Source organism: Cnephaeus nilssonii, assembly GCF_951640355.1.
Source record: "Cnephaeus nilssonii genome assembly, chromosome: 2".
Classification (NCBI taxonomy): Eukaryota; Metazoa; Chordata; class Mammalia; order Chiroptera; family Vespertilionidae; genus Cnephaeus; species Cnephaeus nilssonii.
Window position 1 is genome coordinate 38,679,304 of NC_137073.1, and position 23,243 is coordinate 38,702,546.

Below are 23,243 nucleotides of genomic sequence, written 5' to 3' on the forward strand. Positions count from 1 at the left end.
TTTATTTTTATAATCTTTCAATGTCTTCCTTCCCCTCTAGACTTTGAGCTCCATGAAGGAAGGAGTGTTTTGTTGCCTGTCCCTGGTGCACAGCAGGCACATCTATCTATACTAGTAAAAGGGTAATATGCTAATTAGACCGGATATCTTCCGGACGTCCTTCCGGTCAAAGCCACAGTGGCAGGGGCCGAGGCAGAGGTGGTTAGGGGTGATCAGGCTGGCAGGGGGGAGCAGTTAGGGGGTGAACAGGCCAGCAGGGGGGAGCAGTTAGGGGGCAATCAGGCTGGCAAGGGAGGGCAGTTAGGGGGGCGATCAGGCCCACAAGGGAGGGAAGTTAGGGGATGATCAGGCTGGCAAGAGAGGGCAGTTAGGGGGTGATCAGGCCGGCAGGGGAGGGCAGTTAGGGGGCGATCAGGCCCACAGGGGAGGGAAGTTAGGGGATGATCAGGCCGGCAGGGGAGGACAATTAGGGGGCAATCAGGCCAGCAGGGGAGGACAGTTAGGGGGCAATCAGGCCAGCAGGGGAGGACAGTTAGGGGGCAATCAGGCCAGCAGGGAAGGACAGTTAGGGGGCAATCAGGCCAGCAGGCATAGAAGGTTAGGGGCGATCAGGCCGGCAGGCAGAGATGGTTAGGGGCAATCAGGTCAGCAGGCAGGCAGGTTAGGAGCCAGTGGTCCCGGATTGCAAGAGGGATGTCCGACTGCCGGTTTAGGCCCAATTCCCGGGATCGGGCCTAAACCAGCAGTCGGACATCCCCCGAGGGGTCCCAGATTGGAGAGGGTGAAGGTTGGGCTGAAGGGGACCCCCCACTCCCATGCATGAATACTAGATATAAAAGCCTAAGTGACCATTACGACTGAACGACCAGAATGACTGGTCGACTGGTTGCTATGACATACACTGACCACCAGAGGGAAGACTCTCAATGCAGGAGCTTCCTCCTGGTGGTCAGTGTGCTCCCACAGCAGGAGTGCTGCTCAGCTGACCAACCCATCCTGGCAGTCCACTAGCCCGGCGCAGCCACTCACTCCCTCAGTAGTCCTGCAGGTCCAATATCCGGAGAATGGGCCAGGCACCTACAGACCAGCGCTGCTGGCATGAACCCAACAGCACTGCCAGCCTCCTGGAAAGTCAGCCTTGGGCACTGTGGCCGCTTCCCATCACTAGATGCTCTGCAAGGAAGAAAGGATGTAAAAGCGGCCTCCAGGTGGCTCCGGACAGCTGGTGCGAACATCAGCAGGATGGATCGGGATCCTGGGCCAGCAAGGACGTCCCACCGCCCACTCAGAGGACCAATTGTGTCCCGGCCTTCCCCACCCACCTGGGAACCCTGCCTGTGCACAAATTCGTGCACCGAGCCTCTAGTAGTTTGAGTAAGTGAAAATGTCATTGTTGATGTGTAGTAGGGTCTGACTCAGGGTCCTTGTGTTCCCAAACGAATCTGTTTCTCTCTAATCTCTGAGTCATCAGCAATGTTAAATTGTAATCTCTATATCGGAATACAAAGGGAAGATTTTCCTTACAATTAGTTTTTAAAATGTTGAAGTCATGGCTTAGAGGGACTCAATGTGACATTAATGATGATACTGTAAGTGAATGCACAAACTAGCAGCCAGCGTGGACTGCACTGATGTGTGCTCACACCATGCTCAGCATTATTTCACCATGTGCATTATTTCATTTAATCCTTGCAATCATCCTAAGTATTAGGTATGATCCCTTTTATAAATGAGGAAACAGAGAGCTGAAAAGAGCTACTTCATTCAAGTCTCATACAGGTAGTGGCAGAATCAAACTCAAACCCACTTTAGTTATTTGTTTTTATACCAAAGAAAAAGGAACTTTGATAGCAGTCGGCTAAGAAAGCTAGATATGAAAAAAGAATTGCTATTACTTAGAATAGAGCATAGATCAAACATTAGCAGGACCAATAAAAGCCCATATTGTGCAAAAAGCAGGGACAAACTTAAATTTAGTTCAGTAAGGCACTACATCTGAGAAGAGGAAAATAGTTTGAGAAATGGATTGGTTAAAGTAGTTTACCTTATCTAACCATACTATAGAAAAGGACATCTTCTCGTGGAAAATATTACTTTATATTAAAAGGAAGAAAATAAATTTCATGTTATAGACATAAATGTTAAACAAAACAGATAATCTGGGGATAGGAAATTGAACTAAGCTAGAGGCAGACAGAGAAATTGATATTCAATGCCCCCCAGTGAGTATTAGTGCAGCGCACTGGTTCTCGGATTGATTGACACCCAAATTAGTATTCTGCAATTTGTAATTAGGTATAGGAAGCCAGAGCACTTGGCAGGCATTTGATGTGTTCTCGTGCAGGCAGCTTAATTGGTAATGAGATAGATTTACGTGTTGATGTGAGAGCAGCAGATTTGAGGCTGAAGGTTGGTATACTCCTATCTGGTCTGTCTATAGAACAGCTTGCTTTGTGTATGTGAAAATAGGATTATACACATATAGGAACACCTATCATTTTATACACATATATAACCAGATATCCATCTTCTAGTAAACTTTTCAGTTTAAGAGTTAAATTATTTTAAGTCCAATACAATATTGGCTAAAATAGAATGAGTTCTAGAATTTCCTTTTATTCATTTCCTTAGATGTTATTAATGCTCAAATATAATCAGGTGACATTTTCAAATAAGCACATCCTGATTGCCCACAGCTATTAAACATCCTTATTAACAAGAGCTAATATAAATATCTCATGTGGAATCTTACTAAATCTCAAGTTTTATTTTCACATATAATCATTTATCATTATATTTTTATCAATTGTGGTTGTTACCAAGAGATCAAAATCATTCCCAACATGGAAGTTAGTTTTCAGTTGAAAAGTCCAGGCCACAGTGACTTTCTTTAGGCTCTATAACAGTACTGTAATTTTAAATGCTAATGTCATGAATAAATATATTTAGATTCATTTGAACCCTATGGTAGATGGCAAAATAAAAATGGCTACAACTCTGTCCATCAAGAGGTAGAATGTATTGAATCTGGATTTGGTTGTGTGACCTGCTTTGTCTAAAGGAATATTAGCAAACATGCCATAACCAAATGTTGGCAAAGTGCTTGCACATTGGAGCTTGCTGCTGTCTCTTGCTGCTTGTCACCATATAGAGAAGCCCAGGCTAATCTGCCAGATGCTGGAGAAATAGGGTCAGCCACCCCTATCACCCAGCCAAATGTTAGCTATGTAAGTGAAGAATTCCAGCCCAATCAGGCTCTAGTTGATCTGCCAACTGAACATAGAGAGACCGACAAAAGAACCGCTAAATTGAGCCCAGCACAAATAGTCATGCATAAAAAAAATTAAAAAGCCACCAGCTAATAAATAATTGCTTTATATTACTGAATTTGGCATAGGATTTTATTTTTAATGCAGCAAATGCTGATACAAACCCCTACCCAAATATACTACTGCAATATATGTCAATATGTATGTCCATATAACTCCAAATTTACCAAGAAACAAGCTAAACTAATAGTTTGCATTGTATTAGTTAACTCATTAATTATAATGAAAGGTTTTAAAATATACAAAATAAATTATGTAATAGAAAGCTCTACTTGCATGATTAAATGGTAAAATGAACAAGCTTGACTTTCAAATAATAAAAATATCATATGACTTTTAGTTCAAAGGAACCATATGTTTCCAGGAATTTTACATTGAAGTTCAAGATATAAAAATCAGATGGCTGGCTCCAATTGTGAATTCAGCATGATAGAGTTATATAATCAACATTCAAATGGTTTTACTAGAAATCTGTAAAAGCTAATTTTTAAAAGTAGCTTTTATTATTAGGAAAGCACTTCACAGGCTATTTGTTTTTTAATCTTCTGATTGTTATGCTTTATTAGACAGGTTTTGGTGTTCTTTTGATCTATGTGATTGTCAAATAATTTCATGTACAGTTGGTCCTCCTTGTCCACCGGTTTTGCATTCGGGATGCAATCAAATGCAGATAAAAAATATTTAGGAAAAAAACACAACCAGAAAGTTCCAAAAAGCAAAACTTAAATTTGCTGAATCCATGTGAAAAAATGATGTGTAGGCATACCCTACCGTAGCTTATATGCAAATGTAAGTGATATGCAAATACTACCTATTAACTGTCCAATTGCACCTGCCACTGCTAACATGGTCCCCAACAATAAAACCAACATTTTATCTGCTCCTCCAATTCTTCTCCTAGTGGAACTCCTTTGTATAGGTTTAGTAATCTATTTTATTTCAGGCTGTGTCTACACACAATGAAATAGCACACTGGCATTAAAAACTCTTAACTATCACTACATGAGGCTTACCTTTGCTGGGAAAAGCTTTCTGCAGGAAAGGTAGCCAAACTCAGGACTTGTTCCTAAATTCTGCCAGCCCCTTAAATATTGGAGAGGTTAAAAACAAACAAAATCCTGTAGAGATTATTTATTTTTACTCCCCAATGGTTGTTTAGCCTTGTCATGGAAAGGGTGGCAGGATTTTCCAATAAAGAAAACCAAAAGTTTCAAGCAGCTCACAAAGTTGCTTGAGATTGTAAGAATGTACTTCTTTGATGTGCCCCACTGAAATGTATGCCAGCATGTGGGTATGTGTGCACACACTTGCGCACACACACACACACACACACACATGCATACAATGCAAAAGTCCATGTTTTAAATTCCAAACAATGGTTTAAAAAAGAGACCAACCACAGGCTTGTGTTTACTTTTAACTTTTGTGCATTTCAGATTTGATGTGGCCACGTTTAGAAACATAAACGAAATAACAGCTGTGCTGAATGCAAATAAAGTAATTCTTATAATGTCTGAGCTGCTGTATAATGCACAACATTTTGGTCAAACTCAACTTTCCCAGCAGTTTACAAATGAAACCCAGAATTCTAAGTGATATGTATCTGGTCCTTGGGGAAGGAAGAGGAAGTCGGGGGTGGAAAGATATTTTCAGGGGTAGACAAGGTACAGTAGGGTGGGTGGGATCATGGTTTCCTGTTCTGAAATTCTTCGAGAGATTTTTGAGCTAAGAGACCCCTGTGAGTTCTATGTCAGGGTAATCAATTCTGAAAACATATTTCACATGTGACAGCCACATGTGAAGCACTTTCACAAAAACGTCCACCGGTACACTTCCTCTCTACACAGATGTTCTTTCTGTCCAGCAAAAGATGTTGCCGTGAGAATCACTTTGTGAGACTTCTACATACTAAACTGGCTTACCCCATATCTCTCACCGCATCTTTGCTGCTCAGGGAATGTCACAGAATCCCTCTCTCAGGGAAACGTTCCATTAACCTCAGCAAGTTTAATTTTTGCTGGTCACCATTAGTACAGAATAGGATTTGCTATCCACCCACAACCATCTGACAGTGTTAGCACTTCTGATTTAGACCACCTCCCACCAAGCACGAAAGTCTTCCATTCACTCAGTGGTTCCTGCCCAGGACAACTCAGAGGCAGGAACGGTCTTGGGGTGGGAATCTCTCTGCCAATCTCTCCTTCCAGGGGCAATGGGCCCTCACCTGTGAGTGTTGTCCAGGTGGCAGGGGCAGCGCTTGTCACATCTGATGCCGTAGAGCCCATCAGGACACAGGCGCGCCTCACAGTGTTCACCAGAAAAGCCCGCTTCACAGAGGCAGGAGCCGCTCACGTGGTAGCATTTCCCCCCGTTGACACACTGGCAGGTCTCTGCACAGCGCACTCCGTACCTGCCCACAGGACACTGGTCCTGGCACCTGTCAGGCGGAAGGCGGACATGGAAGGTAGATTGGTTAGTACCTTGTGAAACAGTCAATTCAGACAGACTTTGTTAAGCATAAACTGAAATTACTTTTTGGACTTGGTATTTATTTAGTGATTACATTACCCCTTTACAGGTATGAAGAGCATTTAGATGAATTATTCTGACTACAAGCAGTAGTAAGAGCAATATGAACTGATCAAAGAAATAACGTAAACAAAATAATGAACTTGGGACATGAAGCATGTTTTATACATAGTGCTTGCCAAAGGGACATATAACATTCCAGTAGGTACCAGGAAAGGGAGAAAAGAAACTGTCCAAATGTTAGTCCCAGTCTACAATCAGGAAATTAAAACACACGTTTCCTGGTTCCAAAGAGAAAACTGTAGCAGATTCTAAACTAAATTTTAATTCTGTTGGCTTTCACATTGACATTAATTTTTAATCTCAGCCATGCAATTAAAGTTATGTAACTAATAAACAAAGTCCTCTTTAGACCTGGGAGGTGTGAGATACTGAAATAAGAAGTCCGCGATTCCACCCTGGGAGCAGAAGCGGGCAGGTTGTAGGAAGGAATGGAGATCCCTAATGCAAAATTTTTATTGAATAGGTTATCGTCTTCTGTTGGGGAGAAGGGCTGCCAAATGGCAAGGAAAAAATACCAGACCTCAGAAGTTCACTTTATTGTCCAGCCTGAGAGGCTCAGTGGTGGAGCATCGACCTATGAACCAGAGGTCACAGTTCGATCCCCAGGCAGGGCACGTGCCCAGAAGGGGGTGTGCAGAGAAGGCAACCGATCAATGATTCTCTCTCATCATTGATGTTTCTATCTCTCTCTCCCTTCCTCTTTGAAATCAATAAAAAATATTTTTTTAAATTCTCTTTAGTGTCTTTTTAAAAAATAACATTAGAGCTCAGTCCCAGAGGAAGGACATGCTCTGGGAAGCTGGATCAGGGGGAAGAGGAGTTGTTGGAGGGAATTGTGATAGAGAAGAGAATACTCATTCCTCCATAGAGAGCAGGACTAGTTCCCGACCAGCCAAGCCCCCTTTCGACCGGGCAAGGTGACTGGATGGAGCTTTCTGCAGCAGAAGGAGTCCTTTTAGCCAAGGGGAAGGGAGATGGAGTCTCATCTAGCCAAGTGCTCGCCACAAGTAGGGTAGCACTGTGAGTCTCAGCAGGCGCTTCCCAGGCCATGCCAGACCCAGAGTCTAAAATGTAGGTCAGCACTGCACTGTTCAGATGGATATAATGCGAGCAGCAAGTGCAAAACACATTGAAGCATACTTAAAGGCAACAGCAAAGCGGCTGAAAAGCCAACATTTCCCACACGACTGCATATGTTTAATGATAGGGTGTGGTGCTAACAATACCAGGGCTGGGCAGGAATTCTATTGACGTGTAGAGGATAAATCATGACAATCCTTTGCTACTTTTCTGGGTAACTCTGGCTCTTGCATATATTGAATGGGATAGAGACCGGGAAAAGAGCCTCTTGCAAACTGGGTGTCACAGACTCTAGACATCTTCAGGTGTGTGTGTTAATAGGCAAAGTCTTCGAAACTACTGCTCAACAAATTATTTGGTAAATTCCCGAGTAATTGCACTAACATTTAGCATAAAACCAGGCATGTGCTTTAAAGTTACACAGGCGTCTACCTATTTTTAGACCAGAGCATTTTTAAAAGGTATTCTATTTTTAACTAGTAAGAAGCTTTAATAAGTGACATCACTTAGTTTATTCCTTAAAGATGTAAACTTCAGAGAACGAAATACCGAGGTCCTATAATTTGGCCCCATCATGGCTCTGCTAAATGCTAGTAAGACAACTTTGCATCCTGTCTGTCCGGGTTTCGTTGCAAGTTAGTACCAAAGAGAAAAAGAGATGGCAAAGGGTTTCTCCCGCTTGCATGGATTTGAAAACAAACCCGAATGCTAAGCGCTGGACTGCGTGATTGTAACTTAGTAGAAAGCACAGCTCTTCAAGTGGGTGGACCGGGTAGAGATCGGAGGCCTGGAAAAGCGTCAGCTACGAAATGACAGGGAACCAGTGTGTCTATTTTATCATATCATGGCAGACTTCCTTTTCTCTGGGAAAACAATATTCATAATAGCTGGTCCTGGCCATATTTATTTTTCTAACCTATAATTCAATATACTACTAGTTTGTGTTATAAATGGCAAACAGCCATTTGAGTTTTACTTCCTAAAGAAGCCAGGATGTAAAGCTTGGCTCATATTCCCACTTCTTTTCTGTCAACATTGCGCTTGTAGGAGAATCCTGTTAACAATAGGTATGCCCATTTCCTTCTTCCAAACCAAAATGATAGGGTATCTTTCTAGAAGTAGACATTTTTCCATCTTGAAAATAAACACGATCACGGAGTAGCTTCTACCTTTCTGATCGGCTGAATGTGAAGTCTTTCTCCGGCAGTCTTATCGCCCTTTTTGGCCCCTTTATGAAAAAAGTAGCATCATTTCCCAGCTAATTTAATGCCCCTACTGATGCTTTTGTGGTACCAAGTGGAACAAGAAAAGCTATCTTAGGAATCAGGAAAACTGGAAATACATTTTCTTAGGAGAGATGACAGAGAGGTGGATAAAAATAGAGCAATAAATATTGGCCACAGTAGAAATATTTAGAGTGTGTGTGTGTGTGTGTGTGTGTGTGTGTGTGTATATATATATATATATATATATATATATATATATATATATATTTAAGATTTTGAATAATGCCCAGGAATTAGGAAAACCGGAGAAGCAATAAATAGAGATAAACTAATACAGCATGATATCAATTCCCAAACCAACGAGGGTCACAGGACTGTTTTAATACCATTTCGATAATGATGTTGCATCTCACTGTGAACTTGTGGGAAAGAAAGTGAGTTGGCATAGAAGGAGGTGGCAGCTTCCTTGTCTCCCTGTCCTTTGGAGCATGTCCCTCCCAGAGTGACTGGAGAAATTGGACCAAAAGATGATATAGTGAAAGAATCACATTCCTCACTAAGCCTGGATGGATGGATCAGGCTCCTGCCTTTCAAACTTCTTGGGAGAACATATACAAAGCGCTGCGAAAGAGCCCGCTTTCCACAGCCCTAGGGAGAGGGCAGGGTTCCTCTGCGGAAGAGCAAGCTGCATCCCCCCAAATTCTGTCTACAATTTCTGACCTCCTTTCTCACACATTCTTCTTCGCTCCGAGGGCAATATGGACACAGGCGTGGCAGGACAGTCTTAGCTGGCATCTTAACAGAGTCCAAAATTGATCCACAAATCTGTCCGTGCAGCTGACATTAGGGAGCACCCATGATGTGCACAGACCCCAGCGAGGCCATCGAAGGCCTCAGAGATCCCCAGACAACCATTAGCATTAAGGACACTCTTTTAACCCCTTCAGAAGAATTTTTGGGAGGATCTGGAAATCAACTTCTCCTTACTCTTGCTTGGGTGTGACACTTTACATTTCCCTTATGATAATATCCTCTCAACCTCTCCACACACTCCCAAGCCTATTACTTAGGCTTCCCATGAGCTGCTCTGCCTGCCCCAAGGTGCCTGTTTTGTTTTCCTGCTTGCCCTCTGGCTGGGAAAGCTGCTCCCACATCCTGCTAATGCTTGGCTGGCAACGCATGTGGTGGTACCTGCTCCTCCAGGCAGCCTCTGGCCTAACCTCAGTCATCAAGTTACTGCTGACTGTTCAGCACAAGGGAAATAGCAAGAGACCCTGTGCCCTTTCCTTACACCTCCTGCCACAAACTGCCCCATAGCCACACATTGTTTTCCTTTCATAGTGACAAATGTGCTTGTCCTCACTGTGTGTGTGTGTGTGTGTGTGTGTGTGTGTGTGTGTGAACTCTAGAAACCAGATGGGTATAGACTAATTGAAAACAGGTCACGCTATCAGTTCCTAAAAAAAAAAATAATAATAATAGTTACAAGGACAACTCAAGAAGCAAGTTCCCTCTTCATTTTCCTTCTCTTTCTCTGGCTCTTCGCCTTCCTTGCTTCACCTGAAAATGAGCTGCCATTCCCTTTCCTTATATTCCAAATAAGATGAATATAAGCCTGACTTATATGTTTGTTGTTTTTGTGTTGCCTCAGATTTGAGACTTGAATCCCTAGAGGGCAAAACACAATTACATTTAAATGTTTAGTGCACTAAAATATTGCACAAACTTATATTTAGGATTCTGCTTGGTCCTGTGCCTCTCCTTTCCTGACTCATCTTTCTATAATAAGATGTTAGTGACACACGGATCCAGAACTCATCTAGCAACCTCCTCTCTTCAGAATACAACCACAACCCAGGATGCAGGTCACAAAAAAACATATCAAGTAGCCTAGTTACATGTCATAAAAACCAGGCACTAAAGGTGTCAGCAAGCCATAGCATCAAACAATTAAAGAAAAAACTGCATTAATTTTATTGACAAAATACGGAAAAGCCCTTAATGAAATTAAACATCTACTACTAACAAAGTTCTTAATAAAAATAGGGATTAAAAAGCCCACTTGAACATGAAAGACAGTTTTCTAAGAACCAATGACAAACATGAAACTATACTGAAGCCATTGCCAATAAAATTAAGAACAAAAGAGGAATTCCCACTTTTACCTCTTTTTGTCAACACTGATTTAAAGGTTTTAATTAATGCAATAATTCAAGAAAATGAAATAGTCATTATATATTGAAAAGAAGAGACTGACTTACCTTTGTAGATGATGAAAAAATTTTAGCATTTGCTAAAAATAACAGTTAATGAAAAAGATTGATATAAGTAAATATAGGGTGGGGTAAACGCAGGTTTACAGTTGTTTGTATGGAAAATAATATAATAATTAATAAATAATAATATAAGAATAAACTCTGCATTTCATGTACTCACAACCATAAATCTACTTTTGCCCCACGCTGTATTCAAAAGTAAGCTTTCCTTTATCCAAAAATGCCCAATTAGAAACTGGATTTGGATTTTTCAAAAATTACAAAATGCTTAGAGATAAAATTTAACAAGAAAGTAGAGAGTCTAACTGGGGAAAAAACACCCTATAGTATCTTATTAAAAGTCATAAAATTAGATCAGGCTTTTAAAAAGAAAAATATTCAAGGAAGAAGGTTGAAAGAATTCTTAGGTCACAGAAACCATCAAAAAGTGATGATAGCTAGCCCTGGCTGGTGTGGCTAAGTTAGTTGTAGTGTCCTCTCATATACCAAAAGGTTGCAGGTTTGATTCCTGGTCAGGGCACATACAGAAGGCAACCAATTGATACTTCTTTTTCACATTGATGTTTCTCTCTCTATCTCTCTCCTTTCTCCCCTCTCTAAAATCAATAAGCATATGCTGGGGTGAGGATTAAAAAAAAAGATAGGTAATATTTGTACAGTCCTAACATTATTCAAATTGAAATCACTAGGATTTACACAGTTCACAGAAATCACTCAACTATAATAATAGTTAATATTCATGTTTCAGCACAGTTCTAAATGTTTCAATGTATTTGTTTAACCCTTATAATAATCCCAGAGAAAAGTGCAATTATTATTTGAACATTATAGATGAGGACACAGGTTCCATAATCTTTGTTTTCAGGCATTATACTCTTTTGCTTCTCAAGTCTATTTTCTCTAATTTTACATACATATCCAATGAGCTTGATTACCTTGCTTTCCAGGATACCATGTGAAACCAGGGAGCCCCATAAGTCATATCGCATCTTACTCTGTCACTAAAGCACAATAAAATGACTGATATTCTTAATACAATTCTGAATCATAAGGAGGTAACATTATGTCCAACATATTTTTAAAATATACCTAAGTACACATCCGATTTAAAAATAAACGTATCCAAAATTGTTTACAAGGTTAAAAGTTTGTTGTTTAAAGTGGCTGTCCTAAGCACTCATCTGTTTAGAATGACATATTCATCATAAGTTTTGAATGGCTGATATTTTTATTATTTTTATTTCTAATGCTTTCTCTGTTTCTTCAATTCATCATCGCCATCAAAGATTCAGCTCCTATGCATTGAGCAGGGAAAGAATGTGTAAAACACTCTGATACCTGATAGGTGCTCTGGAATATTATAGAACAGTCACAGACACACGGTAATGGAGGTGTTTGCTGGATCTTTTGAGCTTTCTCCTCTCACGCCATTACAAACAGAAATACAAGACTGTCCCTTACCGTTCCCCCGTGTATCCTGGACTGCAATGACATTGGCCTGTGGCGGCATCACAGGACCCTCCATTATGGCACTGACATTCTTGTGAACAGTTCTTTCCAAAGCGACCCTCGGGGCAAGGCTGACCACACACTGTGCCCTGCATTCAAAGAGACTTGGTAAATTAGATGGGCCGCCAGCCAGGGAAGGGCCAAAGGAGGACGGAGGAAAGAGAGGAAACAGAAAGGGAAGGCGGAATATGGCAACAGAGCTGCAAGAAATATAGGGGATTTTAGAACACAGACTCATCATCTTAAAAAATGCTAGAAATTTTAAACTGACTTATTTACTCAGTAAGCCTAAATCTCAAGACACATTCAAAGGTGGCAGAATAGTAATCTTAAGAAAGACCCACCCATATTAAAAAACTAAAGCTTAAGATATAGAGTCACATTAAATTATTATGCTAACCTATGGAATTTATAAATCCTTCTAAGTGTTCTTCCTTGTGTCTTACAAGTACAATAGGTCAACAATACTTATTGAGCATCCATTACATAAACAGCAACATCTGGTGCAAATGAAATATCCAAATGCTTTACCATATGTTCTGGAGAAAATACACATTATCATTGGCTTTCTTTCTTGTAACGTAGCATAATATAAGACTGAAAGTTTGTGTACCTGAATTAACAATAACATCGCCTTAGAAATATATCTAAAGGAATGAACCTAGACATTTTATTTAAGAAGAAAAACACTTCTATTTTCAGCAGGTTCAACAAACATTGCTGGGCCAAGATCAATAGGAAACCTTATTTCCTGGTAAGAGAAATCAAGAGTAACTTGGACATGTGTCCTCACCCTAGAGGCTGTCCATCTTGGCATATTTATTCCTATTCTCTGTGGAAAAGAATAAGATACGGTACCAATAAATCTAGGAAATACTCTACTATTTTCTACTTCACTTGGCCTTATAGCTTATCTATTTATTGGGGTTTTGTTGGAACAAACAACATATTGCAAATAACAGGAATTTAAAAAATATTTTTAAATGTTGGAAGCTGTTGTTTTGTTCTCCGTCTCTCTCTGAAAAAAAAAAAAAAAAGGCAGACTGTGGGCACTCTGAAATTGGAGGCTAGTGAGCACCAGATGGTTTTGTAAATGTTTATTCTGGAGAGCATAAGAAAATACATTTCCTCTAACTCCTGGCTACCCACAAAGGCAGTTGGTGTGCTAATTAAGTCTCCTCTGGTGGTTTCTATCTACCTACAAACAGAGAAAGTTCTTCCACAGACTCTTGGAACTGAAAAAACCTTTGAGAGATTATTCAAATCAACGCCTAACTGGGAATCATCATGTGCCAGGCATAGCACTTGAACTCTGAGAATCAAAGATAAGGTCACAACCCTTATTAACTGACAATGTGGTGAGGGGGACAGATGTAAAAATAACTCTAATCCCTCCATGAGCACACGTATAAACATGACTGAAGGAATAATGCACAAAGGATCAATCTGTGGGAAGCAGGGGTTCTGGTGACAATTCTACTCTCTCAGGGACTTACTCTAACTACTCAGCTTGTAACAATCCCACATAAGCTTCAGAAATGCTGTTGAAATGTTGTTTATGAGTAAGGATTAATGTGGGCAAACAGCTTTAAGTAGGACATTAATTCTGTTTGAAATATATATGTGTGTGCATGTATAATAGGAAGGTATATTCATCTTTGAAAGGCACCTAGGATGATAGCACAAATAAAATGTTTAAAAAAGAAGTATAAGATGGAAGCTCAACTACACACAGAGAAAGATGACCTGAAGCGTTCCATACAAAACCAGGTAGGGGGCCCAGAGTGTAGGGGCGGCTCCACAGGGCTGATGGAGACGGCCACCTGCCCACCTACTGGGTGGGGCTCACTATGCTGCATCATGTCCACCCCAACCAAGAAGAAAAATTCAATCTCAGATGAAGCAACTCTATCTACATTTAATGTCTAATAAAAAGTCCCAGGAGTATAAAATCTACAGCCCCTCATTCAAAGAACACATAGTTCTCTCCAGCAAAATCCTTCCCCTACCAAGGACAAAGCAATGACCAGTATTGACAAAAGGCTGAATATAAGAAGTAAAAGAACAGAAAGAGTTAAAGATAATTCAACATTTCCACCTTGGGCCACTAAGAGAGAAATATTGGTTTAAACTAAGATTTTTTTTTTCTCAAAGTAGAAGACGAGTAGGCTTAAGACAGGCTTGGGTGTATAAATTTGGTTTTATTAACATTGACTTTGATGGGCCTGCTTGAACCACCTCAGTGCTCCTTCCATGATCCCTTGTCCACCTTATCATCGGTGCCCAATAAAAAGCTCCTTACTCTCACTTTACCACTTCATGGAACTTCTCCAGGCTCTGCCTCCAGAATCAGACCTTGTCTTGCCTGCTTACCATTTCTAACTCTCACCTTGGGTCTGGTATTTGGTTTCCATTTGTCCCAGTGGTCTGAACATCTTGACCTCTCCCTTATTTCCCATGACTTTCCTGGGAAATGGACTCCAGTTCTCCTTTGCTCCATGTCTACAACAAGGGTGATACCAGACCAATTCCATCCCATGTCTGGCTCCTAAGCCTCCAGCTTGGGCATCACCTAGGCAGACGGTGGCTTCATACATAGTAATCTAGGTTGGGGTGTCTAACAGGATACTGACAGACACGTGTCTAGGCAACTTAAGATTTGGGAAAATCAGCATATGATTGTCAAAGCCAGGGGTCTGGATGAGATTTTCAGAGATTTATACCAAGAACAGAGAAGAAGGACAAGACTGAAACCTAGAGAATAATACAATAAAGTGATTTGTATGAGGAGAAGGATTAGGAAAGGAGATCTTTAGTGAGAGGTAGGAGAAAGGGTTATCAGGGAAATGGAGGAAAAAGAGATTAACAAAGGGAAGTGGATGAGAAGCAGTGTCAAAAGCTTTGGAGAAGTGAAGCTAATGAGAATGGAAGTGTGGAATGAGAATGGATTTGGCAATTAAGAAGTCACTTCACCATACAAGAGCAGCTTCCCCCCGCCCCCCCTTATGGAGATAGAAAATGATCATGAAGTAAATTGCTCTTTTATTTTTTGTTTGCTAATAAAGGAAGCAGACATCGGTTATTCACTCTTCTGCCTTCAAGCAGACTTATGCACAAACCAACTCAGAGGAATAAAAACCAGTATTATTTCCTCATTTCAGAGAAATCTAGTTAGTAAGCCTGTTTTGACATTGTGCATTGCACATCACATTAAGATTGTGTGATGCCACATAAAGAAAGAGTATCATGGTCAAAGTGTGGCAATTGCGGTAGGTTATAGCTTCCTCTTGGATTATGATACTAAAGGCTCTAAGACGTTCTGCAACACTTGGGAAATTTGGTTTCCCTGAAAGTATCTCCAGATTGATATGACCAGATAACTTTTTCATATAACACTTACTCTGTTGAAAATAACACTCTCAAAGAACAACAGTGATCAACAGAACGTAATTATGAAAATGATTATTTAAGTATGTACAGTGCTTAACAGCTCTGGCTGCCATATGTAAGAGGAGCTATTTCCCTTTTATATCCTGAGGGGAAATGCAGGACAGACGGCCTACTTTCTTTTCCATGAGGGCCCTTACTGCACTTCAAGTTCAGGATTGAATCACCCTCTGCTGTCTCTGAATGGAAGCATTCCAGCTTTGAAGTGGTTGGGTATTTCCAGTTTTGGAATCTTTAACAATGAGTGTAACTCTATTTTGTGCTAAAGTCCTCCACGTGCGTTTTCACCTGCATGTCCTGAAACAGGTGACTTTCAGAGGGAGGAAGGGAGCTTACCAGCCAGCCAGGAGGGCAGGAGCACTCCCCAGTGACGTGATGACACACTCCTCCATTCTGGCAGGGGCATCTCTGCTCACACTGTGGACCATGCTTGCCAGGGGGACAAAGATCCTCACAGCTGAGGGATTAATGGGTGACAAAGGACACCATTATTGTTTCACCCACACAAGCCTTAGTTTCACAGACACAACAGCACCCAGAGTCCTAAAGTAGACCAGCTTTCTCTGTTCAATGTTGTTCATTTCATTAACACTGAGAGCGTTGATCATATTGGCTGGAAGGGTCTTTGAGGGGTCACCTGGTCCTTCCCCTTGTTTTAGGGTATTGTCTGATGAAACCATTTCAATTTGAGGAGAATCTGTCCTCTCTGAGAGCACCAAGAACGACTCGGGTTGGCAAAGCACTTCTGGTGTCAGGAACTTTCCATGTAACTTTCATAAAGCCCACATGCTACACTGGAAATCTACTTTTGCTCGTGCATTTGTCCTAACCTTGAAGGAGATTGAAATGTTTGCACATCTCCACTCTGTGCACATATTTTTCATAATCAGTTTTCAGCACCCTCTCCTTCAGATGGACCGGTTTCCATGCCTTAACCTCCTGTGCCACATTGTATGAACCAACCTTCTTCTCTAAGCCTTTGTCTTTTTTTCTCTCTGGTGAAACTGCTCCAAGTTTTCAAAGCCCTATTCAATTGTGGCCTTAATAAGAACCCATAGAAGCAATATTAACAATTAAATCATTTGGGATGGTCATTCATTCTTCTGAAAATTAGGGCTTTCTAGGCTAATGCACTTTTTCTCTAGCTCTAGTTTATAGCCCCAATACTGTCAGCAGGAAGTATTTACCTAATCAGCCCCATTTTCCCCCAAGTTTTAGTTCGATGATTTACAAGTATAATTTCCTCAATAAGGGAACAAGATTTTTCCATCTCCTACTTTTTTTTTTTGTGGCAAATTCTGCCTCTTACTCTGTTTGCTATCACAGATGCTCCTCAATTTACAATGAGATTACATCTCAATAAACCCATCGTGAATTGAAAACATAACTTCAAAATGCAGTTAATATACCTAACCTACGGAACATTGTCGCTTGTGCAGCCTACCTTAAATGTGCTCAGAACACTTGCATTAGCTGTCAGTTGGGCAAAACCACCTAACACAATGCACATGCTCTAGAGTACCAGAGGTTTGCCCTCGTGATCGGGGAGCTGAGGCTCAGCGTCACCAGAGACTATCACACCACATCAGCAGTCCCAGCGAAGATCAAAATTCAAAATATTCACAGTGCGGTTTCTACTGACTCTGTATCGCTCTACACCATCCTAAATTTGAAAAATCGTTAAGTTGGAGCACTGTTAAGTTGGGGAGACCATCTATACAAAGCGAAGAATGTCCTTCCCACAAAAGAAAGTGGAAGTTAAGTAGTTGCTTTGTGTTCTCCGGAAGGAGTTAACTGTCCTATACAGATGTGATACATAGGCTTTTATATTCACAAAGCAACATATATGACTAAGGGCGTTAATTAACCCAGTTCTCTCCTTTTATCATGGGATATTTTTAACAACTTCTCCCTTTCCTCTTTTCTAAGGCTCTGAACCCATCCAGTTTTATCCAGCTAGTTAATTTGCCACACGGAACAGAAAAACATGGACCGTTAGCGCCAGTAGTGTCAAAGGAATGTGATTGTGGGAGAATCAAAGCGGAACTTCAAACCTGCCCCAACAACCCCCAACTGGCCATCCAGCTCAACATCCTGGCCCGCTCTATCTTTGTCCTGCCGAGAGCAAGGCACGGAAGCTGGCCCTGAGGCTCTGCTGGGCTCTGGGGCTCAAGGGTCCAACAGCAGGATCCCCTGGTGGCCATCACTGCTGATCCCGCCTCTGTGCCTGGACGCCTGCCCTCTCAGTGACTCTTCAGGCAGCAGCAGAAACAGCACAGGAATAAGATGGCAGCGGCAGCATGGATGCAGGGAGGGGGTGAGCTCTGCCACGCAGCCCAGCAGTCTGTCACTTACAAGGCTCCGGTGTACCCGGGTGGGCAGCGGCACTCCCCTGTGACGTGATCGCAGGTGGCTCCGTTCTGGCACTGGCACCTCTGGTGACAGTCGTTCCCGTAGGTGCCCTGCTCACAGCGCTCCTCGCAGCGCCAGCCCCGGAAGCCCGCGGCGCAGTGGCAGGCCCCGGTGATGGGGTTGCACAGGGCCCCGTTTTTGCACTGGCACCGGCTGCTGCAGTGCGGCCCCCAGTGATCGCCGTCGCAGGCTGAGGTCGGGGAAAGAAACACGGAGGGCATCAGAGAGTGGGAAGGGTCCTGGCAACCTCTTCAGAATCAGCTTTCCTCTCTCTCTCAGAGAAAACGGCTTCATGATCCCTCCATCGCCATTCCTTAGCTGGGCGTCCGGGCCCCAGCACCCACCCAGGGCAATGCCTCACACGCCATGCTCAGCACTAAGTGAGCCACCTCCCATCACTCCGCTGCTGAAGCTCAATTCCACGAAGTTCCAACTCCATGCCTTGCTCAGCCTGTTCCCTGCCCCCGAGTGTGGAGTTTGGTGTGAGAGTGGTTGGCTAGGGGAGGGTGTGAACGGTGGTGGGGGAAGACGAGGCTGGCCAGGCAGGTGGGAATGGTCGGCTCATACAGGGCGTTTATGCACACTAAGAAGTTGGATTGCATCTTTTGGACAAGGAAGTGGTAGTAAAGGGTTTTAAGCAATGAGGAACACTGCTGATATGTCTCCTAGTAAGGTCACTGGCTACGGTGTAAGGAAAGGGCAGGTAGGAGCTGACAGCTAGAGGAATGGCAGGAGGTCAGGTCAGTGAGGGGCCTGACCTCAGGCGGTGATCACGAAGACCAAGAGAGGACCCACAGGCAGAGTGGAGGCGTGGACTGGCCATGCTCTGGGTCTGAGCTGAGCTCTCTCCAAGCTGATCTGTTTTCAAAGTATCCATCAAAATATGTGTGACTGGGACGTAAGCAAAAAGGCAGGAAAAGGTTTGACTAAAATGTTTAAATTCACTGACTTATTTTAAAAATAAGACAACAATGAAACAGAAAATCTGAAAGCAAATAAAGAAATAAATAGGCACATGAAACCAGGTCCAAAGGCAGAAAAAAAATTTGAGAGATAGGTTTAAAAGTACAGTTGCAAAGAAAAGGAAGAGTGGCTGTAATTCAAGTCAATGAGTCCTAAAAGGGGAACGGGGTAAGGAAAAAAACCCTCAACCCCAAACAGTCTAAAAATTATAAAGGGTGATGATAAGCAAAACCTATTCTTCATATGCATTGCCTAGCCAGTCGTGGATTTATTTATTAATTAGATGCTATAAAAATCACAAGGAAAGATGCACCCTGCCTAGAGCTCTTAGGATAAATTGCTTTTATGAAAAAATAAAGTGTCATTTCATAAAAATTTTGTAACTTCAACAGACCTGAAATGAACTATTGAGGAAGAAAACCAACGAAAATTAGGCACATGGCAAACAACAAATTAGACATACAGGATTCATCTTCTAATATGAGAACCTACCTTTCATTCCATACTATCAAAAGGTTGAAATGAATAATTCTGTTTTTAATCAGTATGGCTTCGGTCTCATTAGTACTTTAATAAACATACTTTAACACAATTAAAAACAATGAGAGAGAATTCTTGAACCTAAAGCAGATCAAGAAAGCAATTACCTAAGAACTCACAATCTTCTTTCTGAAAATAAGATTAGGTGGTCTTTCCAAGATGAGATTTAAGCCTAACTGTTATTCATATGAGTTGTTTCTTTTATTGCTTATGGGTATGGATGAAGAGGTTTTTTTTCCAATTCTAACTCTTTCAATCTAGGAGGTTTTTTGTTTGTTTGTTTGTTTGTTTGTTTGTTTTTAATTACCTAGTATGTTCCTTTACATCTTCTCAGTGATCCCAGTTAGGGGAGCATCTATCCTGTTTTTAAGGTCCACTAAAATGAATTCCATAGTCCTTTATAACGTGTTCCCTGGCCCACTGATGTTAAGAACAAGGAAAAAATCTTCATTCCTGTAATTTGATCCCTTTTCCTCCTGTCCTCCTTATAGTATAGTCAGTTCACCACTGTTCTCTATATTATAAGTGATCTTATCCCTGGAATGTGAATGCATCCTTGACCTTGCTCTTGCTAGACTAAATACTATAGTCCCAATACTTTTACTTATTTTTTTAAAAGTTTATTCAATTTCACTCATTTTCTTTGCTAAATTCTCTCCTCCAAGTTCCCATATCCTCTCAACTTCCAGGAGCCTCAGATACTAAATACCTACTTTTTTCCTTATGTATAATAGAGGATTAACTGATTGACACAAAAAATAATTTTAGCTAAAAAAATTACCTTGATAAGGGCATCAAGATGATGTCAAAGGCATTAAAAAAAATCACTGTGACACTGTGATTCGAGTGGGCCGAGCCCATGTGTTTTACAGAATGTCTGACAACATCAGGTGAGTGGCAGGAAGAGGTGCAGGGGTCAGAGCTGGTCTCTCCTCTGACCCATTTCCACATCCCATTCAACTGCTTCTCTCCTGGCAGAGCAGCCAGGCAGAGAGAGACCAGTTATGTTTTCTTGGGATTCAATTCAAAAACAAAAGTGAAAAAGCCTAAATATATCTCATGATAGAAGCAAATATATAGCAGGGATTGATAACTAGCAGCATCAAAGAAAGGGTTTCAGGCTTTTAAAGGAATATTATCATGCAGACATGGTTAATTTCCTGGCTCTATCTAAGCACTGTGGTATGCTTTGAAGTGACAGCTTCTTCCCTTGGGCTGTATTTCCCTAAAAGGCCCCTGATCCATGGAGGCTGTGTTTCCCTAAAAGGCCCCTCATACACGGACCTCACAATGTATTCACTGGTCACCCATAGGGGCGATGTTGGGGGTGGGGGTGGGGGAGGAATCCACATACAGAAAGTTTCAGACAAATAGGAAGTGGAAGAGCTGGATACAGAAGCCTGGCTTGAATTAAGGCATCACTGTGACTTCCTTTCTTCATTTGTCATATTTAACCACGTCAACACATCCATTTTTCAACGGATCCCAGTGAGTTACACAGTTCATCGCACAAAGGACAGCTTTCTCCCCTGGTTCCTACAAATTCAAGGGTATGTTGACTGTCTATCTAGACCATAGGCAGAATGTGTTCCAAGCTTAACCAATTATCCTGAGTTCAAGTACTGTGCTTGGAAAGGCAGTCTTGAGAGACTCTGAACTCAAATCATCTGACTTATTTTACTTAAAACCTCACTCTGATCTCAAGGGGGAAGTGTTTTGCTCCTCAAGAAAAAGTGACTGGGTTGGTTACTGACCACTTAAGAAAATGTAGTTAACATTGAAGTAGCTTGAATAGCATAAAAGCAAAAGGTAAACAAATAAGATTTTGTTTCAGATTAAACTGAAGAAAACCCAAATGCAAGTACGAGAGTGATGACTCATTTTCAGCTCTTACTGTGCTAACAGCTAGACGCGGGCTGTCGGATGCGTTGTGCCCAGACTCCTGCAGATGTTTCAGGAGACACTTCATAAGGGTCTCAGACGTGAGCACGGACAGCTCGCTCTATTAAGCTCTCATAATAACTTGGAAATAAAAGGAATTTTATACTACAGTCCCCGCTACAACCCTTAGTGACACCTTGTAGAGCACTGGTTCCTCTCACCCTGCAGCCCTATGACATAGTCACCACAGGCTGCATCCATGGGCTGGGCGCTGAAACTCACTCAGTTTGTACTCACTCTTGAGTACCTGCCGTGTGCCAGCTGTGGTACTAGGCCTAGAGCTGAAGGAGAACGAAAGAGCGCCTGCTTCTAGAACCTTACAGCTTAGTGGCAGCGGCATCAAGTTACTAGGCAGTAAGACAACCTGGGATAAGCAGTCAGGTAAGGATATAGACAAGGGGCAACTGAAACCACGGAAATGACACTTAACCAGCGCCGGTGAGTTGGGAAGGCTTCCCAGCTAAAACAATGTCTAAGCTTGGACATCAAAGCAGAGTGTGCCTTATTTAGGTAAAGGGTGAGGATTTGTACATACAAAGAGGGGGGACTAGCAGGGGAGGGAGGCTGCAGGAGGTATTACATTCAGAGAGTGTGACACATGCAACTGCCAAAAGGCCTTTAAATAGCCAATGTCTATGAACGCCTTCTTGGGCTTCTACACTGTTGTATCATGGCCATTATCATCTCTCTTACCACATGCAACAAGAGAAGTATAAAAAATAAGTAGAGATGGAAAGATATTAGACGTGTCCTCTCCCTCCATCTGTCCTCCCCAGTCTTCCAAGCCCAGCCCAGATACCTCTGGCCTTCAGGTGCATTTCTGAGACCCAATTTGAGATGCTCTCTGAAAACAGCATTATATAAATTCTATGATATCCACTTATATCTTTTCATATCTCTCAAATAAGACTGAATTTCACAGGCGTTTAGACACACTGACACCCTTTCTTGATCTAAACAGTTGTCAACAGAAGGTTTTGTACTACCATGTCACGACAGGCCCTGGTTGACAATAATGGTTAGATGCATTCTGATTTCAGGGATATCAAATGCAAGACTGCACAACCTGAGGCATGAAGCAAGGTAATGGTAAAGATGAGGCTAATACAATGATAATGATAACTTTTCCCTTTTTGTGAGAACCAGCACTCTTTTTGTTGTTTTTTTTAAAAATATGTTTTTATTGATATTTAGAGAGGAAGGAAGAGGATAGAGAGATAGACACACCAATGAGAGAGAAACTTCACCGATTGGCTGCCTCCTGAACAGCTCCATCTGTGGCTCGAGCCTGCAACCCCAGCATGTGTCCTGAGCAGGAATTGAACATGGCCTCCTGGTTCATAGGTTGATGCTCAACCACCGAGCCACACCAGCTGGGCAGAACCAGCACTCTTAGGCTCTACTACAGGAAAACAGGTTACCACATCCATTTTATAGATTAGTCTGGAAAAGTGTATCTAAAGCCGCTCATTCATAAATTCCTCTTTTGGGATTTTTCCAAAAGAAATAAATGTATGTGTGTAAAGACAATAACAATTTACCATGATTAACTAATAATAGTTACAGTGCACCCATGGCCACTGTTCTAAAGCACAGTAACATGATGGAGTCCTGTTATCTACTTTTTTAAAAATATATTTTTATTGATTTCAAAGAGGAAGGGAAAGGGAGAGAGAAATAGAAACATCAATGATGAGAGAGAATCATTGACTGGCTGCCTCCTGCACACCCCCTACTGGGGATCGAGCCTGTAACCCAGGCATGCACCCTTGACCAGAATGGAATCCAGGACCCTTCAGTCCACAGGCTGACTCTCTCTCCACTGAGCTAAACCGCCCAGGGCCTGTTATCTACATTTTCTAGATGAAGAAACTGTGACACAGTTCACTTGCTTAAAGTTACACAGGTAGTGAGCAGTGAGGCACAAG

General features: G+C 41.8%; 1 protein-coding gene across 2 annotated transcripts in view; it reads right to left on the reverse strand.

Moving 5' to 3' along the window:
• The window catches only part of MEGF10 (multiple EGF like domains 10), a 367,971-nt gene that overhangs the window by 40,741 nt on the left and 303,987 nt on the right, over window positions 1-23,243 (reverse strand). For both annotated transcript variants that reach the window (XM_079790816.1, XM_079790817.1), the window contains 4 exons: window positions 17,815-18,061; window positions 15,796-15,916; window positions 11,965-12,101; window positions 5,554-5,766 (listed from right to left, as the gene is read on the reverse strand). In XM_079790816.1, the coding sequence (XP_079646942.1) occupies window positions 5,554-5,766; window positions 11,965-12,101; window positions 15,796-15,916; window positions 17,815-18,061 (718 nt within the window). The remainder of the gene's footprint in view (window positions 1-5,553; window positions 5,767-11,964; window positions 12,102-15,795; window positions 15,917-17,814; window positions 18,062-23,243) is intronic.